At 39.0% G+C, this 25,400-nt stretch overlaps 4 protein-coding genes across 6 annotated transcripts in view; 3 read left to right on the forward strand and 1 right to left on the reverse strand.

The window, feature by feature from the left end:
- The window catches only part of LOC122572504 (junctophilin-1-like), a 43,604-nt gene extending 39,865 nt beyond the window's left edge, over nucleotides 1-3,739 (forward strand). Inside the window, 1 exon segment of the mRNA XM_043737504.1 lies at nucleotides 759-3,739. Within this exon segment, the coding sequence (XP_043593439.1) occupies nucleotides 759-818 (60 nt within the window). The 3' untranslated portion in view covers nucleotides 819-3,739.
- LOC122572506 overlaps nucleotides 1-23,074 on the reverse strand; it is a 159,387-nt gene extending 136,313 nt beyond the window's left edge. Inside the window, exon 1 of one of the 2 annotated variants that reach the window (XM_043737509.1) lies at nucleotides 22,739-23,074. The gene's annotated coding sequence lies outside the window, so the exon portion shown is untranslated. The remainder of the gene's footprint in view (nucleotides 1-22,738) is intronic. The other variant, XM_043737506.1, reaches the window with a different exon arrangement.
- On the forward strand, nucleotides 8,135-16,075 carry LOC122572508. Its single transcript, XM_043737513.1, has 3 exons — nucleotides 8,135-8,927; nucleotides 10,926-11,141; nucleotides 12,661-16,075. The coding sequence occupies exons 1-3, from the start codon at nucleotides 8,823-8,825 to the stop codon at nucleotides 12,745-12,747; spliced, it is 408 nt and encodes a 135-aa protein (XP_043593448.1). The 5' UTR covers nucleotides 8,135-8,822; the 3' UTR covers nucleotides 12,748-16,075.
- A 144-nt stretch (nucleotides 23,075-23,218) lies between the features above and the next one.
- LOC122572503 (RB1-inducible coiled-coil protein 1) overlaps nucleotides 23,219-25,400 on the forward strand; it is a 54,109-nt gene continuing 51,927 nt past the window's right edge. The window contains exon 1 of one of the 2 annotated variants that reach the window (XM_043737500.1): nucleotides 23,219-25,040. In XM_043737500.1, coding sequence (XP_043593435.1) covers nucleotides 24,973-25,040 — 68 coding nt within the window. In that variant the 5' untranslated portion in view covers nucleotides 23,219-24,972. The remainder of the gene's footprint in view (nucleotides 25,041-25,400) is intronic. The other variant, XM_043737501.1, reaches the window with a different exon arrangement.

The raw sequence follows: 25,400 nt of genomic DNA on the forward strand, positions 1-25,400 counted from the left end.
CTAGAACGAGAACAAGTAAAAGGAACCAGAGTAGAATTTCGCTAGCCTCGTAGCACGATTTCATATCGAGTTCTCCGATTTATTAAAGTTTATTACTTCTCTTCTATAACACCATTGCACTTTCGATTCTTACTTTTCAATTTTATATATACCATTATAATATATTCACTTTGCCTGCTCATTAGCCGCATCGTACGATCTTTCTCTGCTCAATCTCTAGCGACCGTAATGATCGTATCCTTCTTTCTTTTCTCGCATCTCAATTCCCGCTCTATAGTTTACATATAGCCATTAGTTAGCGAACGTAATTGAAGTAAGCACTCCGAATTTTTTTACTTCTCTCCACGATCAAACTACTCGTTCGTCTCGTTAATCAACTTTCTCTACCACGAACCGAACAACGATTTCTATACATATAGTTGGAGAAAATGGTTCGAAGCAACGGTCGCCATTTTTATACGAACGTCAAGCATTAACGTTCATCGATAGCTTTTACTCTCCGACCTCAACGCTTTTTAATTCGCCTTTGTATAATTCACCTTTGTATAATTCACCTAAAGATTATCTCCTCCCTCGAGCCAGAGTACATTAATTCACGATTATTAATCACGACCTTAACCTCGAATAACACACCCATGGATTTGTCCATCCTCGCCCAGGTGACGGGTCTCTTTATCTGTACCTTTTCTTCTCTGTCGATTTGTTTGTCTGTGTAACTGTGTGGCATTTTGTGCTGTGTTCTGTGCATGCCATCCCAGGACGCAGGCCGGACGGTCCCCGCCTTCGCCGCAACGTCGAAGGGCCGCGCAACCCTATGAGTATAAGTATTATAAATAAAATATGTACACACACACACACTGCGATGGAACCAAACGCGAGCCGCGTCGCGTTTTATAACGAATGAGTCGAGACCAGTTTAAAGAGGGGCGGCGTTCGTGACTAGACCCTGGATTCCTGACGAGAACAAGCGAGAAGGGGCTGCTCGAGGGCAAAAAAGGGAGGTGGTTCTGCCTCCTCCGATTCTATCGGGGAGAAAGTGTGGCCTGCGACAACTGATTATGTAACGAAAAATTAATTTAAGGGTTAAGATCAAGATATACCGATGGATCGTTTTTACGATTACCCTTACACGGTCCACGAATAATTCATAGCCTGTATGTTGTTCAGTGTGATACTGTGTTTAGTGTTCGTTATAGAATGTAATGTTATCCGTAGGGCGTATAACACGTTGTGTTCTAACTTATGGCCACGTAACAACAGCTAGTGTGATTTAAATGCATGCTTCTTCACGGAAAGACGAAGCTAATATCAAGGGCAAAGAACTTTGCAGAATCTTTGCTTAAGAATCTAGGGTCTATTCACGACAAGAACCGCGCGCAACCAACAGTTTCTCGAGCTTCAACAATGCAACAACGTTTAAATACATTCCAACCTCCATCGACCAATAATTATTACTACCCAAGTACGTTCCAAAATATAATACGTTCCAAAATGCGTGTTTCACGCGATTGCTCGTTGTTGGACGAATAATCGTTGAATTTTGTTAACGTGGTCTAGAGGAGAATGGCCTAGCCGCTTCTCTAAACTCTAAGGCTTTCGCTCAGTCGTATCGCCAACGTTTTGATCGATCAAACACATTCGCTGGATGTTTGAACGGACTCGACTCGTTTGGTGCACGTGGTATTATACATGGTTTAGCGAACGGGTATCTTACAGTTTACACGGGCATCCTGAGCGACGTGTTAACGGGAACAGAGACCGGAACCGTTGTTTGGTATGCGTCGAAAAAGAAAATATTTTCAGACCGACCATTTAGTCTCAACGATCGCGTGTGTGCCAGACAGGGGCATTAGGGTAAGGTTATAGCAAGAACGATTCTGGATGTTCTCCTTTGAACGATAAAATACTGTTAGGGGATAACATATAATCGGGAAGTATCCTTATGCAACGAGGATCGTTATGAAACATAAAAAAGGTCGACACAGAAAAACGTTGATGTAAGAAATTACAAATATAAAAATAATACACCGTCGGTTTGTTCTACCGAATAACTCGAAGTAAACAATCTATCATGAAAACAAAGTTGTCGTGAGTCACTGAGGACTACGCCATGGGTTGAACATATTTCTTTGTCATAAAAGACCTTGGTGCAAATTGAAAGGTGTTTGTTGTACAAAAATTCTATTTGTATGACTTCTTTCGCGCATAAGTCATCACCGTGCTATATGGTCGCTCTTCGTAGCCTTACCCTAACACTGGCAAATCTTGAAATTCTCAAGGTGTGAATTAGCAAAGAACTCGTACCTGGTCGTAGATTGTTACTAGCTATTATGTAGGTAATTCGCATCCGTGATTGACAGCCACTTAACCCTTTCAACCTCTGGTACATAACAATTTCTTTTCTTTCGTTTTTTTATGGTCTCGGTTAAAGGATGTAAGATTTGTGAGAGGTGAAAAGAAGTTCAAAAGCTGGACGCACAGATAAAAAGGTTCCTTCTTGGATTCGGTGTAAAATAGTATTATCGAGGCTGAAAGGGTTAAATCGAATTTGGGCATTGAACGAAGCGGACAACGTTCTTTCCGCCTTCTCGTCAGAGACAGAGTTATTTTTCTATGAGAAGCATAATAGATGTAGTAGAATGGATGAACGAATATTTGCGAAAGTTCTGTCAGGTGATGCAGACGACCTGTGCTCGATTTGTCGATATTGCGATTCGTTCGACTACATAGCTTGTACGGGAGAGCAACAAGATGATGAAAATTTGTCGAAAGTCGAGATGCTTAGTAGACTGTTCGTTCCGACGTGGAAATTCTAGCGGAAAAAAAAAAGAAAAGAAAAATGCAATATCGAACAATGGTACAGAGGTACAGACCCGGATGCAAAGATATTTACGCCGTTAACGTTTCCAAAAAGGAAAACAGGAAAAAGACTCGTTTTAATTCTACACACTTTCGTTCGAGTGATCGAACGAAAGCCAAACTACTCGACCGATAATTCAAAACACAACCGTTTAATTAATTCTCTTCTTCTTTTTTTTCTTTCAATCTATTTCAATCGCCTTTCCTTTTTGTTTTTTCTCATTAAATCCAAACATCGAATACTTCTCCACTGAATGATCGATTGATCGCGATTGAATGTCGAACGATCGAAAACAGAGCATGCACTTACACACGCACGCAAATGATTTCAACTCATTCAACATGGTGTTACGTCCATTAAATAAGCAAAGTAACGTGTATGATGTTACGTCCATTAATTAAGCAATTCAAGGAATTCGAAAGGTAAGGTTCGCGCGGTGTGGAGGCGGGGACCGGTTTTTTTACAATTCTTTCTACTTGACCGTGCGTTTCTTTTCCTTTTAACAAGCTTCGTACCCCTTTCTCGATTCCTCTCTGTCTCAACAAGACCCTATGTACTTCCTGCCTCGAATTCTACGATCTCGTCTCTCATCCGTCATTGTCGGATGTTAATTGTATTGTCTCGAATGCATTCCCCGACCCTTACCGACGAAGGTTACAGTCCCCCTTGTTCCACGTTTCACGTTTACTTGGCGACGATTACCAGAGAAAAATCTTTTTTTACCCTCCACCTCCACGCCGCTTGTTTTCTCCTATTTTTTGATCAGAAACATTATTTTTCTAACGCATGCTTCTATGACGTAGCGTCACTCTGTAAAGTTTATGATATATTGTACTAGTTCTACAAGATGGGATATATATATACACATATATATATATACATACACATATACACACATGTTATATATACATATATATTTCGTAGATATAAGTAAGAGAAAATATGTAGTGTGAGATAATTATTTAGGTAATAAATACTGTACGAATGGAAGACGATGATAACCCTTTCGAGATCGTAGGATTACCGACGGACGAAAGGAGAGATATTTTAGTGGAAATTGTGTAATAGCTGCTCTTAAATTTCCTCTTTAAGACGTAAAATGGAACTTGTGTCTAAAGAAAATCAAGTTTGGTGATATAATGGGGGACTGTGAGAAAGATAAATATTTTGAAGATTTAACTCTTTGACAGTATAATATTATAAAATGAGAAAGAATTCAGAATGAACGGTTTAGAAAAGAATTATTTCTCTATCGTGAAGATTTCTTGCATTTTTGGTATTAAATACAAACAAAAACGTAACTTTAACTTTTCCTGGGAAATAAATATTGATAATTAACTAAATATAAATAACTATTAACCAATATCGATAATTACTTAATGAATGAAATTTATATCACTTACTATATTTGATACCAAAGTCTTTCTCGTGTTAAATTTTAAAAGGATTAATATTTACATTGACCATGAATTTGTCCCTTTTAAGTTACTTTCTAAGTTACTAATAATAAGTAACTTTCTAAGTTACTATTCTAAAATATCTCGAACGGGTTGATCTTTGTTACTCAACAGGCACAAATGTCGGTACCAAATGTGCATTATGAATACGTAAATTTAATTCTCGACGTACCTCTGAACACACATACTATTCCTCTCGTCGAAGTAGAACGACGCAAGGAAGTATAATTTTGTGCATTAGGTACGACCCTAAAAACATTAACGCGTATATGTATACACACACACGAACACAAACACACGCGTAATAAATATATCAGGATTCTCTATTTTATTCACGGTTTTTCACAGTACAATTACGAAACGCTTTTTATGCGCCACGTTGAATTCCTTAAAAGTACGACGCCAGCCTGCGACGAACGAAAGGATAAAACAATACTTTTTGATGACGTTTAAAGCTTACTTATTTCGATAAAATATAACCACCGATAACAAACATTGAATTTTAAATGCGTCACGTTGCTCAAGGTTGTACACACTCGAAGTAATTAAGAATTTCTACGAAAATTTCTAACCCTTTCTATACGCGAACGAGATCAATGGCAAGTTTTTTACATGGAAAAAGATGGAAACTCGTTAAAGGCTTATTTCGAACGGAACTTTTTTACGAGAATTTCTCCATTCAACGTGGTTGCAATTGTACCTCAATAATGGTCGTGCCTAAAGAAACGAAAACTAAATAAAGCAACGTAAAAGAGAAAAGGGAAAAAGAGGAAAAGATGATTATGACCTGAGATACAATCGAATGAAACCTGGAACCTTAGCGCGAAACGAGAATAATCTAGACGACGAAGCTCGGTTGGAATTGAACCTCCCCAAGTTCCTTGACCTTTCAAACACTATTTTTTATGCAAAATATCGAGCACCATCGTGGGTGTATCGTGAAGCTAATGTCGGGGTTGTTCAAGTGCCAAGTTATTCGAAAGTGTCTTTTCACGAGAATCTGAGATGCAACATAATCCTATTGGGTACAGCACAAACGTTGAAATTTGATCATTATCTCGTATATAGTAAGCTCTAGTACGCGTAACAAAGTATTACGACGTGTAACACGTCGTAATATTTAAGAGTTATCTATTTATTTAGTAAATAATAATATTCTTCTTTAATAATTAATTGATTTGTGTAAATATTTCTTAACAGAAAGAAACAATATGAAGCATTTAAAAAATATTTTTTGATATATTTGCACGAAGAATCCTATGATGTTCAAATTGCGTTTGTGATTTACTCTGTAAAACGGTAGATACGATTTCTAAAGACACTGACCGTGGCATATAACCGGGATTTCACGTATTTTAATATAAAGACAATTCATAGTGTTGTATTAGAGGAAAACAACGTAGTAGGAGAGTCGTTAGAGGAAAGCAGATCGATAAGCGAGAATAGCCAATGCACACACGCAACGATGTACTTCCAGGTTACATTTCGAGGAACGAGTTTACCGATATAGAGATATATTGGGATGAAACCTTGCTAATTACACAACGATATTACAAATGTTGGTTCGATGTATTGAATGTATTTATGTATATGATGTAAAAGCTGTTATTGGCCGACAGATTAAAACATGTCGATTAGGAGGATATCTATTATTTAAAATTTTGAAAAACCTCGAACGTTCCTTGACCTCTTGCTTGCGTGAATTACAGATATCCCGATAAACTCGGATGCACATCGTCGTTTGTTATTTCTCTATACCAATTTCGTTATATTTCCGAGTAGAATGAGCGGAAAAATTCGATATCGTTTCGCCATCGTGGTAAACAGTAACCTTGAAATTAAATGGAAATGACAAAACCTTGAAATATCTTGCTTCACGGTACCGCTAATCCAAATTGTTCAGGAATTCGGCAAAAGAAAAATCTAGTGTATTTTGCGTAACGAAATATGCTGGTTTAATTGGACTTTAGAGTCTTGCCAAGAAACGCGTACATCGAATACACGCAACAAGATGTCCGCACTCGTCGAGACAATATGTATTGGCGTGAAAACAACGGATGATATTTTCGTAACTATGTTCGGAGGAGCAGCAGGCAAATACCCGACTTCTGAAAGTTATCTTCAGAGCCTCGTTATATCTATCGTGTAGGCTGTATTCTGTTTTATATGAGTCATCATTCTATAAGACGAAACTGGTTTGCAAAACTGGAAATAAAGATTTTCTTAATTAACTCGAAAGGTCGATTAAATTTGCCATCGAACGCGATTAATGTAGGATAAAATGGTAGCAGAATAACTGTAAAACGAGCTTCCTGAAATATTTATAAGGTATCAACATGTGTTTCGACCTGAATTACACGACGCGAACGTGAAATTTGCAATGCAGAAACTCGTGGCCGCAAAGCCTCTAGAAAACTAGGTGTTTGCACTTTTGCGATCAGTTTCCTCTCAATTGAATTGCGTCTATGTTATCGAATCGTCAAGTCAATGATCCCAATAGATTAATTGTTTGTAAATTACATAGAGTATCTACATACTGTTTATCAGGACATAAATACAAGCCACCGGATATTCATTGCTCGTCAAACGTTGTATTTTCGCACGCTAGAAAAAAGCGGAGAAGCAAAAAATTCTGCATACTATGCTTGCTATAAGAAGAAACTGTTTTGAAATAAGAAAAATATAGAGTTACCACAATGATTACCTTGTACGCTGATACGTCATTGGTCAGCAGACCACGGCAATGAAATGCATTTGCAATGCGTGATATCGCCTCAATTAACAAAGCAAATTATTGTTGCACCATGGCGACCAGGATTAAAATTCTATAATAAATTGACTGAAAAAACAAGTGGTCTAACACGATAACTTGGTCAATATGAATGTGTAATGATGTTATTGAATTCAGAAAATATCGCATATTTTTTCTGAACAAAATACAAAAATAGCATCCTGCTTGGAAGGAAAAACATGATGACTATTCCAAGGAAAAAAGAGTAATATATTAATTTATGTAAACTATTGTTGACAAATAATGTGTACTAAACAGCATTGCAGTTATTCTGTTTGCCTGACAAATAAAAAATATAGATCTTTGGATGTTTCATAAAATGATATAAACGACTACAACGAGACGCAATAAGGAAACAAGAAAGCAAATAAAGTGGGCCGAGCCCCATCTTGGCGTGAGAAGATGGGACGTAGAATTCTTGAAAATTTCGCCTTCGACGAATTTATTCGCATGCCAGCTACATGAATCAGACAGCGAATTGCGAGTTCGACTTTATTTGCGTAACAATATTTCCGGTCGTGTTTCGCCCGTGAACAACCCTACACAATTTTCTTCGTCTCTGCGTTACACCTCCTCCTCTTTCTCGTTTTTCCTGTTCCATGATAAGCGTTTATTCCTGACCTGACCAATGATATATTTTTTAAACGCCATATTTATTGCTCAAGGCTATATTTCCTCCAAAATTTCAAAAAATTTAGTGGTTAGTTGACTCGCGAAAGCTTCACAAATGACGTCTTCCAAATTAATATCAGTTTCTCTCTATTTAAAATCTAAATTGAAAAACTTTCCTATTAGCGTTTCCTCGTTTTCTACAAAAAATGAATACGCAATCGTTCAGGGTCTGAAAAGAACGAAATTAAACGTGGATGTACTATCAGGAATAACAAAACGAAACTACGATTATTTTTCTGCCAGAGTAATAAGTATATCTAGGTGAACGTAACCTCCACAATTCCACCCACAAGTTTTTTCAGAGCAAATAAAAATCGATTCGACGAAAATAAATGACAGATTCTATAAATTGTAAGAATCCAAGTTCAATGTTGAAACAAAAGCAAACAGTTCCTTGCGTGGTCAGGAGCGAAGAAGCGGCCCTCTGGCTTCGTCGTTGGATAGATCAACATCCGGCCCAGAACGGAGCTCGACTAAAAATACCGATCAATAACTATCGCTCGATACGATGCACGATGCGAAAAAGCGACGATTCCGAGTGTGACTCCAAAATAAAGTTAACGGAGAGGACCGTTCGACGACAGGCTGTCATAAATCAACGAGCAGCGGATCGACAAGGCTCTGGCATCCGTTGTCGATTCACAGCCGTGAGCGTCGCGACGTGCTGTTCGTCGATGCTATTTCGACGTGAAAATAGTGGGGCGTCTCTCTATTTCGGTCGAACAAGCCAGGGCCGTTCAGTCTGCGGCCTGGCTTCCTCACCAGGAGGCTGCAGGTCCGAGAATTTTCCATTTTCATCGTTGTGAACTAAAAGAAACCCTTATCAAGAACATCTGGTAAGAGAAAAGCGCCACGAGGTCAGGGGAGATCGCTGTAAAAGAAGCTTGTTCGAGATCCTTTGCTGTGAGAAACTGGATCGAAATGTTCAGATCCGGTGGAAGGTAGAACAACGGTATTGACCGGTGCTTCGGACGAGTTCGAGCTGTTTGCTCTCGACCGTGAACTTTAGAGACTTTGGAAAGAAAGGAAGTTCGAGGCAAAGATGTTGTGGTCGGAGCCCGACGAGGAGGAAGAGGCGCTATTATGCAGCCCAGCTCTGATGGCCAGGAGAGCCTCCGAGTCATGGATCGTCGCGCCTCCAGTGGAGGTATGAACAGAGGCAAAAAAAAACGTCCCAAATTCTGTCAGTCTGTCTTCAGTGACGATGAACCCCTCTCATAAGCTAGTGTTATCTTAGGAGGACAAAATCGAAGTTGAACTTGACCTATTTCAATTGGATTCATCGACGACAAGCTTCAATTCAAATCGTTGTAATTACGATTGAAGACCAAAAGCGAAAAACATGATAAACAATTTAAAAACTAATTCTATCGATCGTCATAACGTTACATATATTTTTGGTTGTTTACAAAATTTCGCTCAATTATCTATCCTTAGAAAGCTTACATCTTTGGTTCTTCAGTTATTTACTAATTGCAGCCAAGTGACATTAAAATTAAAACATTAACAAAAATCATCGTAACAACAATAAAAAGAATATCATCTTTTTCAATGAAAATCGTTAACACGTAAAGCTATCGATACATAAAAAAGAATAATATTCTTTCAAGGTAGTACGATATTAGAAAAATTACTTATGAATAAATAGCTTTACACATTGATAATCTTAATTACAACGATTTGCATTTAAATTTGAATTCGATGCAGAATTTACGATTAATACGGTCTTCCGTGTTTCAAAGATATCAAACACTTTAAATTCAGCACGAATCGTGTTAATAGATAAGAAATGATTGTCCATAGAGATTGTTACGGTGCAAATCGTTCGATAAGCCGGGCTTGATATCGCGAATAGTGGGACTGGGGGATGAAAGATAGCAAAGACGAGTCGCGACCGAGAGTGCATCGAGAATGAAAGCCGGGCTTTTCTTCTCAGATATCACGCGACACTATCGTTGCAATTTATAGTACGCTCGAGAAACAGTTTCAAACCCCCGGAACAAGATTTCGATGAACCATAGCGACAGATACGACAACGAAATAAGACGAATTATTCTGATCGAGGCTAATTAATGATATCGAAGAAAATTATCGCCGAAGGAAGCAGGGGCGCCGGTCTAATTTTACGCTTGCTAAAACGCGGAAAACTTGGACTCACTAGATACAAGAGTGCGATTATCGTAACATTATGACCGTTATAAAATAACGTTTGGTTATTAATTTAAATTCCAAATTCAACTTGAGAAAAAAAGGGATTTGAATTTTTAATTTAGATAGCAACTCAGTTTCTTCACTTCTTTATGGTGGGTTGTGTCAAATTGATATGAATATCAAGGTAATAATTACTTAAGGCAAGTGTTTATGTAACATATTGATAAAAAAATATCATAGTTAAATAGATAATTTTGACTAAATAGACTATTTTGTTATCAGTCTTTTTTTTTCTTATGTAAATGAGATAAAATTCGGTGCCGAAGGTCAACGCATCACGTTCACTGGGATTAGAATTCCTGGCCTTTACACCGTTATTACGTACGATTACGAGCGACATTGCACGTTTTGGAACTGGTCCAAGAATTCTTTGTCTTTCTCCCTTTGCCGTCCTGTATCCTCTGCTTCTTCAAAATGTGTAACTAATGAACACGTAAACGTCCCCGATGCTCGACGACGCGCCAAACAAATTGAAGCCATTCCTGAAACGGGTCGCTACGACCTTACAACCGTTATAACCAACGAACCTTAACCTTAACCATCATTATCAGTTCAGACGCGAGAATAAATTATTCCTTCGTTGTTCTTCAACAGTAGATAAGAACTTCGAGTATCATTAATTGCGATGATTTGCGATTGTCGATCACAGATTTATGATATCTTTAACAACAAAAATATAATTTCCCATGTAATTCTCGCGAAGTATCGACAAACCTGATCGTGAACAATAGTTGAATTTTCACAGAGATTTCAATTGCCGAATTTCTGATCAGACAAATCTTTATGGCAGTTTATTTAAAAGCCCTTTTATCGGTGTGATGTACGTTCACGCTATACGTACATCCATAGAAATGAAAGTTTACATCTTTACATGATCGATCGTGTTCAAGAGCCACCTCTCTCTCTTTGTTTCTCGTTTCCTTTTTTCGTGCAGGCGATGCCCGCGGCGGCGGCGGCAGTATCCCTTCAACGAAAGAAATCACTGCCGGATGTGGCTCAACCTATTCAGTTGACAGCGACGGCACCGCTATCCAGGGAGGAAGTCAGTGTCCTGAGCAGCATGAGGAGAGAGGAGATCCGCAGGCAGATCGACGAGAGTGAAAGACTCAGGGCCAATCCCTTACTATACTTGGTCAGTCCTCAGGTTAAAGTGAGTATCCCTATTGTTCTTTCCGACGATTCAATTGTTACCAAATTCAAATGCAAATTTGAATTTTTAATTCTTATTTGTAATTTTCAATTTTGTTATTTTTAAAACGTAATTTTAATTTTCAATTTTTAATTTTCAATTTCAAATTCAAATGAAGGCTATAAATTTTAAATTAAAAATTCAAGTTTCTAGTAAACATATAAAACTGCAACACTTTTTTCTCCATGCGAGGCATGAAAATACAATTCAATACTAATCTCACGCGTAGTTTTGCATTGTAATATATAATTACATGGGAAACCAATTACATATGTAAACGAATTACGTCGGAGTATCGTTTGATAATATCGTCTTAAGTGGTTAGCATTATAATAAGTTTAATATGAACGTCAAAGCTTTAATTAAACCATTGTCGTGCTGTCTTCTCCGTGTGTGCCAAATTTATCTACACCTTCACGGTGCTTTAAAATTTCATGAATGAATCGATCGGATCAGCAACCAAACTTTTGTTGTAGATAAAAATGAAGATCGCAGGTGGCGAACATGATAAGTAACATTTCTCGTCTTCTTCAGCAAGACCGAACTTATTAAAATATTTAAATGCGACGAAGTAAATGACAGTCTCGATAACTCGCGATTACAAGATTGTGTAGACGATGCATAGAACCGCGTAGAATGTAAAATTATGTACTCGTAATACAACGGGCGACACGACCTTGGAAAAAATTAAAGAGGGGAGACAACCTCACGCTCGAATTGACGACGCAAAAACGTTCGCTTCTTATCGGGTATTTCCAAGAGTAGGTCGCACGAGTATTGATGCGCAAATATGAATGTTTAATCAAATCATTTTGAATATCCGTTTTCTCTAGAACATCCTTTGAATTGTAATTGTCTCACGAAGTTTCATACGTGCGACGAACGATCAATCAATCACCTTTTAATCTTATATATTAATCTTTTTACGATAAATTCATTTCTCGACAAGATCTATTTTTTACCAAATAAACTGAAACGAATATACTTTGATCGGTTATAATGAAAGCAATCTGCTTTGATAAATTAGTCTCTTTTCGCTCATAAAATGTTTGTATCTGTTAATCACAAGCGTCACGCAGCTTATAATATATTCTAACAGCTTACGAAACGAAACTACTCTTCCTTACATATATTTGCATGTTTCGTTGCAGTCATAAATTTCGAATTCACTTTTTGCATCATTTACATTCGAACGCAACGTTACTGTGTATTACGAATTTGCTATCAATTCTTTTCTGAAGATTTTCTTGCGAAAGACTAGAATTGTGCTGCATGTCCTGTAACTTGTTTGACATCAATTTTTACTTACTAGTGGTTCCTATTATCTCTGTCGAATGAACATATAAAGCTTCATTAATTCCATTTCTTAATTTATATTAGGAATCTTATTAGCGATAGTTCCGTAAAAGAACAAATTGCTAATAAATAATTCAGAGATCCGTAAACGAAGCTGGTTTTTTATTCGAACGAAAATTTGCAGGACTGGTTCTCCCGGCAACAGCTGGTGATGCTGGTGCTGTTTATCAACATATCCTTAGCCCTGATGTTCTTCAAGCTGCTGACGTAGCAGCCAGCCGATGATTGGGTTCACGGGCTCGTGGTGGACGTGACCTGAGACCCGGGCGTGTCACGACGCCCCGAGTCGTCACCGATTACCAGGATTAAAACGATAAAGAAGAGGGCGCAATCCAGTGCTCTCGAGACAAAATCACGAAAAAAACCGCTGAAAACGGCTTTCGAGCGATCCAACTCGGTCCCACGGTGGTAAGGTCGGACAAAGGGAACGTTGGACCTCGAGGATTCGCGTGGAACAATAACAAGAAGAAGGAACTTGCAAGATGAGAATTTTTTCAAATATCTCAACGCGTTCTTGCGAGGAGACTGAAGAGATAAATTGACGAATCGCTGTCGAAACTATAGCATTTGAGGTAGTGTCAGAATCACTCTCGACTCGATTCAATTTTGCGGAAGGATTTCCGGCGAGGATTCATGGGAAACTAGGATTATCCACGGATGATGAAAGAGAGAAGAGCCGCTCGTTGTTTCTTAGACAGGGTACCAAAGTCGCCGAGGTACCCTGGCGCCTGTATCATACATATTTTTACACCGAATATTTTAATAATAATAATATTAATATTTGTACGAGCTGGTCGTGTCCCGATGGTGCGACCGACCACGCTCTAAACACGATGCGCACACACGAATCTCTCTACACTTTTCCTGTTCTTTCTCAACGATCGACTCGAGCGCGGACACCGGAACGACTTTTATACAAAGAAGCTATAGAGCAGCTAGAGTAGCGTGAAACAATTTTGTCCTGTAGAGATTCTCGAAAAAGAGAAACCCGCGGACGATCGAACATATTTTTCGAAACGTTATGCCAATCGATCGTGGGGACATTTTGGAAGTTTCACAATGTAGATTCGCGGTGGTAGGGAAAAGAGCGCGAGAGGACTAAAAAGCAATGAAGGAGTTAGAATTTCTATACAATTGTTACAATTTCTACGAATTTGATAGACGAACGGAGTTGTACGTTGTTGTACGGTTAACGTTACGATGTATTCATGTGTTATCGATGTGTCCATGTAATTATATGGGTGTTATGTGGATATCGATATAATTGTAATCGTGCAAACTCCTACGAGAGATCACTTCGTTTTGCGGAGTCTTTACGTGTAGTCTTGCCTTTCACGTGGAAATTGTATATAAAACACTTTTGTCCGATTTTTATATACGCGTTAGAATCGAGTCACGTGTTGTCTATACGTGATCGTTGATATGCAGTCGGAATCTCTTTTATCGATCGAAAATTGTACAAGGAAAGGAATAAAAATATGGACTTCGAACCATGGCAATAGAAGTCACGATGATATGTTGTTTATCTCTGGATACGGTATAATTGTGTTTAGACAAAAAAAAAAAAGAGGAAAAAGAAGTAATTCGATAATGTGATGTGTTAGATGGATAAAAAAATCTATTTATAAAGATAAATAAACGTTACTCTTGTTATCACCAGTCGGTTGAGAATCAGATAGAAGTTATTTATGATCGAGAAACGTTTCGATAATCAATTTTTTCCTAGGTGCGTACGGTTCAAAAGTCAACCTGTATTTCATCATCTGTATTTCTCCGATGAATATTTAAGAGCGTGCACAATTTTGCAATGAATATAATGCAATTGATATATGCATAAATTCATCGATAAAACGAACGTGACGTCGTTTTGGTGATTCGCAACGTTCGATAGATTAACGGAGTTTTTACAAGGAAAATTACTTGTATACATTTTTGAGCCGTTTCCCTCTGAAATCCTCTTTAATAGAACAAAATAAATGAATAAATGATACGACGAAAAAATTGTCTTTGTGCGATGTAAACGTACGTCGACTTTCTTCACGCGGTGGCACGGAGATCGAGTTAAAAATCTCGAGTTCATGTCGCGATCGAGAATCAATCTCCCTGCGCTCGAGTGATCGCATTTTTTCTAGCCTCAGGCATAGCTTGTATATCTAGATGAATTTGTAAATAAAAGAGAAGAGCATTATAGATTGCGATCGTCACAGTTAATCGTCTAAAATCCTCTTGGCTCGCGCCCCTTCGACGCGTTGTACGTTCGAAGCTAGACGGGCGACTAACAAACCGTTTCGAAGCTATTTTTCCAAAAAAGAAAAGACTCGCTATTTTCATCCTACGCTAATTAATATACATATATATTTTCCTCTTTGTACCTACACGTTAGCACTTTTACGTACCATCTCGAATACTTAAATCGACGGGAAATGTTAGGATGAAAATAGAAAAAACGCTCATGCGCGTGATGAATTTTGTGCGAATCGAAAGGTACACGATGCCCGTCACATCTTGTTTCTGCTCTCGACCAAATCGATGGAGAAAATCTTTTTGAAAATTATGTTAGTTTAAATAATGAATCATGGATCAAAAATCTGAGACATCGATTCGAAACGAGGTGATAAGTCGAAACGATGAAAGGAAACTAGGTCGACGGGCATCTTAGAAACGAAATAATACAATTTTTATGAATTATGAACAGATCGAAGATGTTTTTTGTTACGAAGATCGTTCGTATAAGTAATTTAAACTATTGTGTTGCGATGGCCTGTTCGCTGTCACGAAACATGTATTGTATATATATATATATATATTGCGACTATATACATATATATGACTCGATTAATTAGTACCGCAGAGAGCAGCTCTAAAATTTGATAAACGAATCTGGGAGCGAGAGAGTGAGAGAGAGAGAGAATGAGAGAGTGTATGTACGAGTATGAAAGGGAATATGTAAAAGAAAAAGAGAGCGAAAGCGGAAAATGATCGAGAAAATTTGTCAGAGAAAGAGATGGATATTTGTAGGAGACGAACCTAACCTATGCGCGTTAATCATTAATCATTTGCATCATAGCAGCCATATCGCAAATCAAAGGCAAAATTTCTTAAGAATTAGATGTACATCGTTCGAGACGAAACGCGGGAAAATATGAAAATTGTTTTCGTCATTTGATTGCTATATCGAGAAGAAATCTACGAAGAAACGACCATATGTATATTTTACTTGTTATCTCTTGATATATCGACAGTTAGCATATCTCGTTATTATTGTATATTATTATTATTACTATCATTATTATTATTATCGCTATTATTAATTATTGTCATTAATTATTATTACTATTATTGTCATCATGATTACCATTCTGTCAATGGATACATTGAAAATATGAAAACGAGCCACGGGCGTGAAAGGAATTTTGGTACCTTACCACATACGCGATTCAAAAGGAGAAAAAAAAAAATGAAAAAAAGCAACTCAAGGGCCCACTGTCATTGTCCATTTGCGAGAAAGCAGTGATTCAATAAACTTGTATCATAACGTACCAACAGACTAATATTTTCTTATACTATACGTTCAATGACAAAACTCGATAGAGCATTAATTACAACGCGGCATCGAAACCGCGAATAAGAAACATGTTTCACGGTTCCCTGCCTCGCTTGTAATCACATAACCCCTCTCTCCCTAGCCTTGCACTTATGATCGCTTTCCGGCTACAAAGTAACGCTAGACTCGTGAATAATTAAGTCGCAATTAAAACGCGGCACACATTGGAAAGACCTTTGAATACTTCGAACACGTTGCACGTTAGATAGGTACTCGAACGTGTGTCGGGACTACAGAAACACGTTTCGGTAAAGTTCAAACAGCCTAACGTTCCCCGAGTCGATTTATGGTTCTCTCGAGATATACGTGGTTATTGTTCTTTTTCTTTTCTCGATACTCTGTCAGAATACATTCTCTGCTCGATTTACTTCAAAAACTGAAAGATTACGATCGCGAGATACCGAGAGAACGCAAACGAGCCGCTTCCGTATGAAATTTTTGCCTCGTTTATCGTGCCTAGCATCTCGCCGAGATAAAAAGATAACAGTAATGAGCGATCTCTCCTGCAACCTTTTGCGTGCATCACGTCAGTCTAGTCACGTGTTTCGCCTGACCTCACACCATGATGTCCGCTATCGATGTCATTCTAGCTGACGAGCATGCAAGTGTTAGACAAAACGTGACCGAATTTGATACTGGCGGAACTTCATTGTTTCATTGTGACGATCACACAGGTTTCGGCAATCCAGGAGCTTTGTAGATAATGAAGAAACGATTAACCTTCGAAAATGCATTCGAAATATTTTTGTGTTTCGATCTCTTGGTCTCGTACACGGAAATAACAAATATTACTCCGATTGAAAACATGACAGATCAGCGATGCATGGATTGCGTCGATTTGTCTGTGCACTCAGATAGGAGCACGTGTGTAATGACGCTGACCATCCATACTTTATCTCGATTTCCGATTCACGTTGAATTACACACTCGATAAGACAATCACGGCCGATCGAGGAAAAAAGTACTAATTTTAAACGATGAATAATCCCGCGTTCAACGGACAGGTGGTTAATTCGTCATTGACACGACTGTGACGTATCGACCGATTGCCCACCATCGATAAGCTTTCCTTCGTAATGTTCTTTCTTGTTACGAAAGTTCTGCGGTTCCGTGTTCCTCGAAGCACCAACGACGCGCTGTCGCATGCACATGCGCGCGAATCGCCTAAAATATTTTGAATGCCCAAATATAGAATGCTATATGTATGTCGTTGTTCTCTGTAGATCATGACGGGGTTAGATAAAGTCTATTGCGCATTATTATACGAGAGTATGAATACGGCACGTTCGTTATCGGCGTCTTAATCGTCGTTTCATTTTATCGGTTACAGTGGCGGGATATTCGAGAAAGTAAATATTTTCATTCTTATCAGAATTACGATCTATCTTATGCTTCGTTTTCTTAACGAATATATCTTTTTTACCTTCTTGTATTGGTATAAGTATACCTTTCTTTTTATTATATACATATATATATTTAATTTTATATATGTATTTAATTTTTTTCGTTTACTATTGGATTCTTTTCTGCTGTTCGCTACATCGATCGATAGAAAAGAAGTTACTCGTTGCAAATGCACGAGCTTATGTATAACTAGTTACCAGTTGGTTTCTTCTTTTTTCGTGACAGTATCGGTTTTGACACGCTTCTTATCTCTTATCTTCGCTTTCCTCGTTATGTTTGCTACCGTGGAAATGTCCGCGTGTCGTCGACACTGAAGCGAAAAACGATAAAAGAAACAGCCGATAACTCAGAGCAGAGGAATAGAACGTCGATTCTTACCGTCACTCAGCGGCGTAGAAACCAGCATGAATATCCGGGAAACGTTTCTCAGATCCTTGAAATGCTAATTCGTATCATTTACCTTAACAAAGTCTACTTTCTCGAGAATATCAACGAAGTTGGTAAAAATTTATATTTAAATTTCAAAACGATACATTTGTCACGTTGCATCAGGCATTCAAAGATAAACGCTGAATTAAATATTTTTGATTCGTCTACCGTATTCTTCGATCGTAGCTCCTCTTTAGCAAAGTATATGTCTCACGACTGCGAATATTAATTTCTTGTTCGCGTAATCTGAACTTATATAATCATCTACGAGCGATAACATGAACCTACCGCATGCTGGTCTTTCATTACAGACATTTGTCAAACCTGACGAACTAACATATTCACATAATCCTTCTCTATTGATAATGTGCAAATCAATTGGTCTAACGAGAGCAAAAATTCGCGTACGATTCTATTCAATTTGTTATAACTACCAGAAATATTGGGTAACTTTAATAACGTTCGCGTGATCTCAACTTTTCTATGATTCTAGGTTGCGAAGGCTAATGAACATAATAAAAAGTAACGCGTAGAACGTAAAGATCGTAAAAACAGAAATCATATTCGAATTTTAGGTCAAGAGAGAAAATTTCGATTAGGGCGATTCGATTGACGAGACCAATCTCGTAACGAACTAATGATTCGAACGAGGATCCTGATTCAGCAATTCAATTGATTCGCTGACTTCATTTTATGTCGGACTATAGACTTCCTGGTCGTATCTTTTCTACAATGTTTTCGTCCTCGACACGTTGCCTCGGACATCATACATATAAAATATTACACCTACGAATCTCCCGAAAGACGAATTGATCAACTTTCTATTTTCTCAACTCTATTACTCAAATGGTTGTATAGTGAAGAGAACGAATATTACTTTCACACGTTCATCTATCGCATAATGTGGACAATCATAAATACCATCGTAAATTAAGAAAGAAAAAATATAATTTAAAACCGATATTTTTAAAAACTGCACCGCTTGTACTATATCTTATCATTTCCATTGATTAGTGCGGCTTTTGTTAAAAAAATACTCCGAGACAGTGCAACGTTTCCTAGTCCGTTGACTGCTGCCAAGGGTTGAACAAAGATGTGAACGATAAAAAAAATTCGATATTCATTATGCAACAGCCTAATAACGAGGTTGGGGCTGCGCCCTCTTCGCCGGTTACGCCTTTGCTAGTGGAACGGGACGTCCGTAGCATGTAACATATAATACGAAGTACGCACGACGTGCACGTGCGTGAGCTGACCTCGCTCTGGCCACGCACCTCCCGCATGGCTCTCCAGCGATTCGCGTGCTACGGAGTCTAACGAGAGACCTTCGTACGAGAGAGTCGTGAAAACCGCGCGTGTGTCGCGCACACGTATAAAGATCTGCGAGTTCGTCGCGCGCCTCGTTCCTCTTCTCTTTAGCTGATGTAGAATATTATCTTTCCCCTTCTACTTCTACTTCTACTTCTCCTTCGTTCCATCGGTCATCACAAGTAATACTCTCGATCCTTTCTCCCGTCGATCCGCTCGTTCGTTCGATGCCTTTGAGTGATTCACATGTTACGGCTAAGCCTCTTTTTCGTGTTTATAAAATAGTTTCTTTCCTACTTTTCATCCCCTCTCTCCAGCCCACCCTCCTTCTACTCCTCGTCTTTCAGTAATTGCATTATTATTCGTTATGACGGGAAACTGTTGCACGATCATGCGCATGAAATACTACATCTCTCTTCTAGGTTTCTAGGGAATGGAATATAGGTTGATCAGATTACTGGACCGGATGTTTATTCGTCCATGCGAGGTTCCGTTCGTTTGTTTACTTTTTGCGATGGAATAGAGATTTTTTTTAATGTTATTTGATATTTTTCGAAACGAAGAGAAAAATATTATGGGATTTTTATTAAATTTCGGAAATTCTGCGCGAGTCATAATTAAAATTATAAATATTAACTTTTACTCTTTTAACTTTTAAAACTTTGAATACTTAAAGAGGAACGTCAGCATACGATTGAAGCGAGAAATCTTGCATATTAACAACGATTCTTTCGTATTTCCCTCAAATTTGAGAAACTTTTAAGAAATAGTAAGACATAATTGTATAGAAAATAATCCCAAAAAACGTAGCAAGACAGAATTACAAAAGTGTTGAGAAAGTAGCCAAAGCTCCCATAATTTTTTAAAAAACTGAGATTACATACCTAACTTTGCTTCCTCGTATCATATATAATTTGAAGCAAGCTAGAACCTTGCATTTGCAGTACCAGTAATTGAAAACTAAGAACGTACTCACTGAAAAGCCGGAGCATGTATTGGGGAAAGTAGATCTGTAAACCTGTACAATTGAGAAATTTATTCTTGCCGGTGTTTGCCAGCAGCTTCTTTTTCCGTTTTTGAACGGAAGAAGTTATAACTTGTTATCATTGGAGTAACGTTTACGTTTCACCTTCTCTGTAACGTGTTATCAACGCACCTACCAAATTACAACCATTGCCATGAAGCATTTGTATGATTATTGACGGTTTGTTACATTTCAGCTGATTTACATATGGAAACGAGTGGAACAAAAACTTGATTTACGCAAGCAGCTGTATACTAATGCGACGTTGGAAAGATAATTGATCGACGCCGTCCAAGTTAAGCGAAATGTGACAAAAAAAGAAAAGAAAAGAAAAGGAGTTGGAGAAGGGAGTCGTGCGCGTTCTATTGCGTTTCGCCTTCGACTTTCCAACGAACAGCGATTACATTATACTCGCGCAACATTTCGCAATGGCAAAATCGAGAAATCAGGCATCGACTGGCTACTTACCACGAGACAACGTCAAGGTTCGCGTTTTCACGAGGGGAAAATGATCGTTAATGATCCCTAACCGTGTAGAACTACCGGTTATGAATTGGTTAAAACGGTACGTCCCTGGGGAGTAGCAATTTCTTCATCTAATCTCTCTAGATATCGATAGTTCCTTTATCAATATTTTGACAAGTGAAAGTACTTATCATATTTCTGTTGCTTTCAAGTAAACTTCGATCTACGTAAAGCAATTGGTTTCTTTCAAAGGGGGAGATGATATCATTCCGCATGTGCACATGAAAGGGTATTAATTATGTGTATATTAATCATTTTCACATATCTTCTAATCTACGAGTTTTTTTTATCAATGTATCGTAAATATGATGACATTTATTGAAATAACAACATTCGTAGATTAGCCGAATAAATAAAAGAGACCGACGTATTTCTAGTAAATGCAATAGATCTTTTATTGCATCAGGGCACGCGTTGCGCGAAATGCGCGGCATATGACTAATCGAGGAAATCATTATCACCGGTTGCCATAGAATAGCGATTGTATTCAATAAGAATACACGCGCGTGAAAATGAAATTTCCTCCCTTGCGCAAAACACATAGAAAACGCGTAAGACAATACTACAGCACGTGTTTATGCGCGATAGTATTGTGTAAAGGCTAAGCTAAAACTCATTTATCACGACGATAAACGACATCGTGTGCACAACGATATTTCGTCCCCCTCGAAGCTACATTTTTGTCATCGTATCTGTTTCCTTCTCTCCTTCACAAGTCCTTTAATTCGCGATACTGAACGCACAGCGTGTGTCTATGACTTTATCGTATGCCACGTGCCGACGCACCTATATAGCCGCATACATACCAAGATTGTTTCTACTACATCGGTCTCGAGTGAGGTAATGCAGAAGTCACGACGTAGTTAAGTTCCTGGCCATTCGTTGACACCGTGCCGTTGTCGGACGAACCGCGACTGAATTAAAATTCACCGAGAAGCCGCGTAGCATGTTGCTATCCTAACTGTGTTGCGATTTCGTCGTGTATCGATTTGGAATTACGCGTGAGACAATGCTTACAATATAGGCGGGAACGATTCGCATTTATGGCTCTCATGGCCTCGAGCGAAAGGTGAACGATTCTCCGTCGAAGTAAATATTATTATACCAGTTTTTCGCGGAGAATCGACCCGAGTTTGAGTTTCCACTCGGTGACGCAATTACATGATTATTTATTATATTATTCCGTGACATTGTAAATCATGCATATATAATAACACTATTGCCTAGAGCATATTCAATATTCATTTCATAAACTACCAACGCATTAAGCGGAAATGCGCAGCTATCTGTAAACTGCGCAATAATTTTTATAGCTTTACAAATGGCAATAGTTATATTTGGTCAACTGTGTTATTTCTGTGAGAGTTTATTACTTTTTTCGAAAATTAAGGCACGTATTCATGAAGCGTTTACAAAGCAATGAAACTTTAGCCTGAATTTCTAACAGTTCCCTGGCTGCGATAATGTTATGGCATATAAACAAATACGGCACGTGCAGTTGTAACCCCACGCTCTGCCAGTACGAAATTTGCATCGTTTTCCCCTTTCACAGTCGATTTAGCATAAAGAGTCTCCACACGGAAGCGATAATGGCGGTGGGTCATTTATAGCTCTGCGCATGCGCATTCATGCTCTCGGTCGATGACAGCGCTATTACTTTTACAATTTCTTTTAAAACCACTATATACACAAATATACTTTTATGACTTACGTTTCCACAGAATTAATACGATACAAGTATATTCGATCATTTAAAAAATTGTTGATGTTCAGAGAAACAAATTTCTATTACTTTAATATCTATATTAGCTGATGTTTATGATACATATGTCTGTAAAATCTTGTGGTATGAAGTCCGAGTTTGTTTTCTCATTTTCTAAATTATATTGAAAGAAAGTTGTCACTCACTCACGTACCAGCCTCCTGAAAAATTAGCTTGCTTCAAGTGCTGTATACATCAACCAAAAAAGAATAACAGTGGTTTCCATCTCGTCGATGATGAATTGCTGCGCATGACGCGATTCAAACGATATGGACACTCAAGAACAAGGTATCAACATTCACGCACGATACACACAAACCGCAGAGTACTTTATCGAATTTATCAGGAAGTACTCGCACACGCCTCAATAATATTATTGAAGATACAAAACGATTAGAAGGAAACGTTTAATTTGTAATTTTTAAAGTTTCAATATCAGATCGTTCAAACTACCGCACGCGTCAATCACGCCATCTTGGCAGAGCGAAGATGGCGCATTAATCGCGGACAAACAGCTGAGTGGCGAGTGGAATATCTGCGTAAGCTGAGCACACAGCAATCAGACGTTCTGTCCTCCGTGCTCGACCAGACCTGGACTCGGCAGTAAACAGCTGGCGACGCGATGCGTCAGAGCAAAATGTCGAACGGGACTGCGCCAAGCTAGTTGCCCCCCTACCATCTCTCTCTCTGGCACGGTGCAAGAGCTTCATAAAACTGGTCGTTCTCGGGCAAGCGTTCGGCGCATTCGCGGTGAAAATTCGACAGCGACGTGAAGCACACAAGTGTCAGTAATCAGTACCTGAACAGAGAATACGGGGAATAAAAGCATAAACGAGAAAATCCGTGGCGAAAGTGGAGTTTCTTTGTTTCGTGCTTCGATCTCTGCGCATACGTTCCCGTGCGAGTGGCGCAGCATTGTTTGTGTGGTCGGTACGTCACTCTCGGCGTGTACACGGGCCTATCACGATATAAGACGAGGTCCTAGCGTCCTGCTTGATCTCGCTTCGAGTCTTTTCATCCACGTACAACCATAGAATACGCGTTTGCTCGTATTGTGCCGAGTCTTGAGCTTGGACAGCATTACAGCAAATCAAAGTAAGAATCGCTGGCCCTTCGTGTACGCGCGAGTGCTTTGTTTTGACGAGCAGCTGATCCGGGGCTACTCGTTAATCGCGTCGATTAGTCCTCCATCGCTGCAACGGTGATTCTTTTTCACCGATTTTTAACTTGTTTTCCGTCTACGTATACGAAATTATCGTACGGGTCGTGAACTTGTGTTTAAAGGGATCGTCGACTCGTACTAACAGTGCTCCGTTACATCACAAAAACCGGAGGACGCGATCGACCGATACTTCGAGGAGCAACAGTACCTACACAACCTATACGAGACATAGTTTTCATCAATGACAGGCGGACAAACGATGAGATCAAGAATTATTATTATGTGATTATTCTACGGTTGAAAAGTGGTCGACTATTTAACGACCTTTTACGTGTGTTGATTAAGCTCCCGGTTTCCAAGGAACTCTACGTTTTCGTTTGTTCTCGTCGCCGAACCCCGGTCGGAACGAAATTCATTCAGGACCGTTCTGTACATAAAGATAGTGGGTTGCAAACTGAATAGTACCTAATTCGGTCCGCCTGTCGTTTACTTGCTGCATCTGGACCATTTAACAGACTGTAACAATAGCTTCCCTTCTGAAGGCTGTGCGGGACTTTTTTTCTTAGTTACCGATGATCTCGTGATATATTTCTCTTTACTCTTGCTTTTATTATATTCCAAGTGTTTCAACGAATCTCGCGAAGAAGTACTCGAAAGCAGTCAGACCTAGGTATACAGCATCGCTGTTTTCCTTCGAACCAATCTACGTATATACACACACGTTATATTTATACATACATACGCGTCATACACCTATAGCAAGGTATATATCGTCGAGTTTCTCGAGCTTTTTCGGTGTTGCTCGTATTTTCGTCGGTTTGCGCGCCATTCAACGCAACTCAACTTCGATACCGATACCTACCGATCACGACGGAGAATAATAACAAAGAAACAATATACGCGCGAAATAATCGAGAACGAAATACGGTGAGCTGGTCGAACCCTACTCCGAGTTTGCGTGAATCGACGATGACGAACGGATTGGTGATCGATGCGGCATAAACCCGAGGGGGCCGTACTCGCGAGCGCTGTGAAACGAGGGGTACGGCCCCGATCGAGCTGACTGCAGGAGTCAGCCTGAGGTGACATATCTTCTGTCGGTCGGGCGTCGCGATTATCGGACGCCAAGCACCACCGAATGCCAGTGGAGTTTTTCAGGCGGGCTAGTGGCCGTTTCCCTCTTATCGTCCGACTGGAAGAAGCTTGACCGGCCCGAAAATGCTCTACATATTCCATGTGGACACCGGCACTACTATCACCTTCGACATCAAGTTGGCGTTGCAGACGTAAGTTTTCATTTGTCCCCTTAATGTTTCCGTTTTGTTTAGTCCCTGTTGCTATTTACTTTTGCAATAGGTTAGGATCTTGCGTCATGCGCCTTTCGTGGATCCGATAGATTCCTACCTTATTTGTTTACCAGTCACGTCACGCGTACTTAGAGTACTTGGTTACGTACATGGTTATATGTGCTAGTTCGTCGATGAATTTGCAAAAGAAATTTAATTTGGAGGAGTTTTAATCGACTTGGGTATGCGATTTACTATGTTCTGTAGTACTTAGATAAACGTGCTAATTTATCGATCAATTTATATGTATGTGTTATTCATGCGTGTGGCGCGTGACACTGGAACGCGGTAGAGTATAAG

The sequence above is a fragment of the Bombus pyrosoma genome, linkage group LG11, assembly GCF_014825855.1.
Source record: "Bombus pyrosoma isolate SC7728 linkage group LG11, ASM1482585v1, whole genome shotgun sequence".
In the NCBI taxonomy this organism is placed as follows: Eukaryota; Metazoa; Arthropoda; class Insecta; order Hymenoptera; family Apidae; genus Bombus; species Bombus pyrosoma.

Excerpts from the sequence above, each read along its gene's own strand:
- LOC122572508 (XM_043737513.1), top strand. The coding sequence starts at position 8,823 with ATGTTGTGGTCGGAGCCCGACGAGGAGGAAGAGGCGCTATTATGCAGC. Across the intron at positions 8,928-10,925 it reads TCGTCGCGCCTCCAGTGGAG|GCGATGCCCGCGGCGGCGGC; the intron begins GTATGAACAGAG and ends TTTTTCGTGCAG. Across the intron at positions 11,142-12,660 it reads TGGTCAGTCCTCAGGTTAAA|GACTGGTTCTCCCGGCAACA; the intron begins GTGAGTATCCCT and ends GAAAATTTGCAG.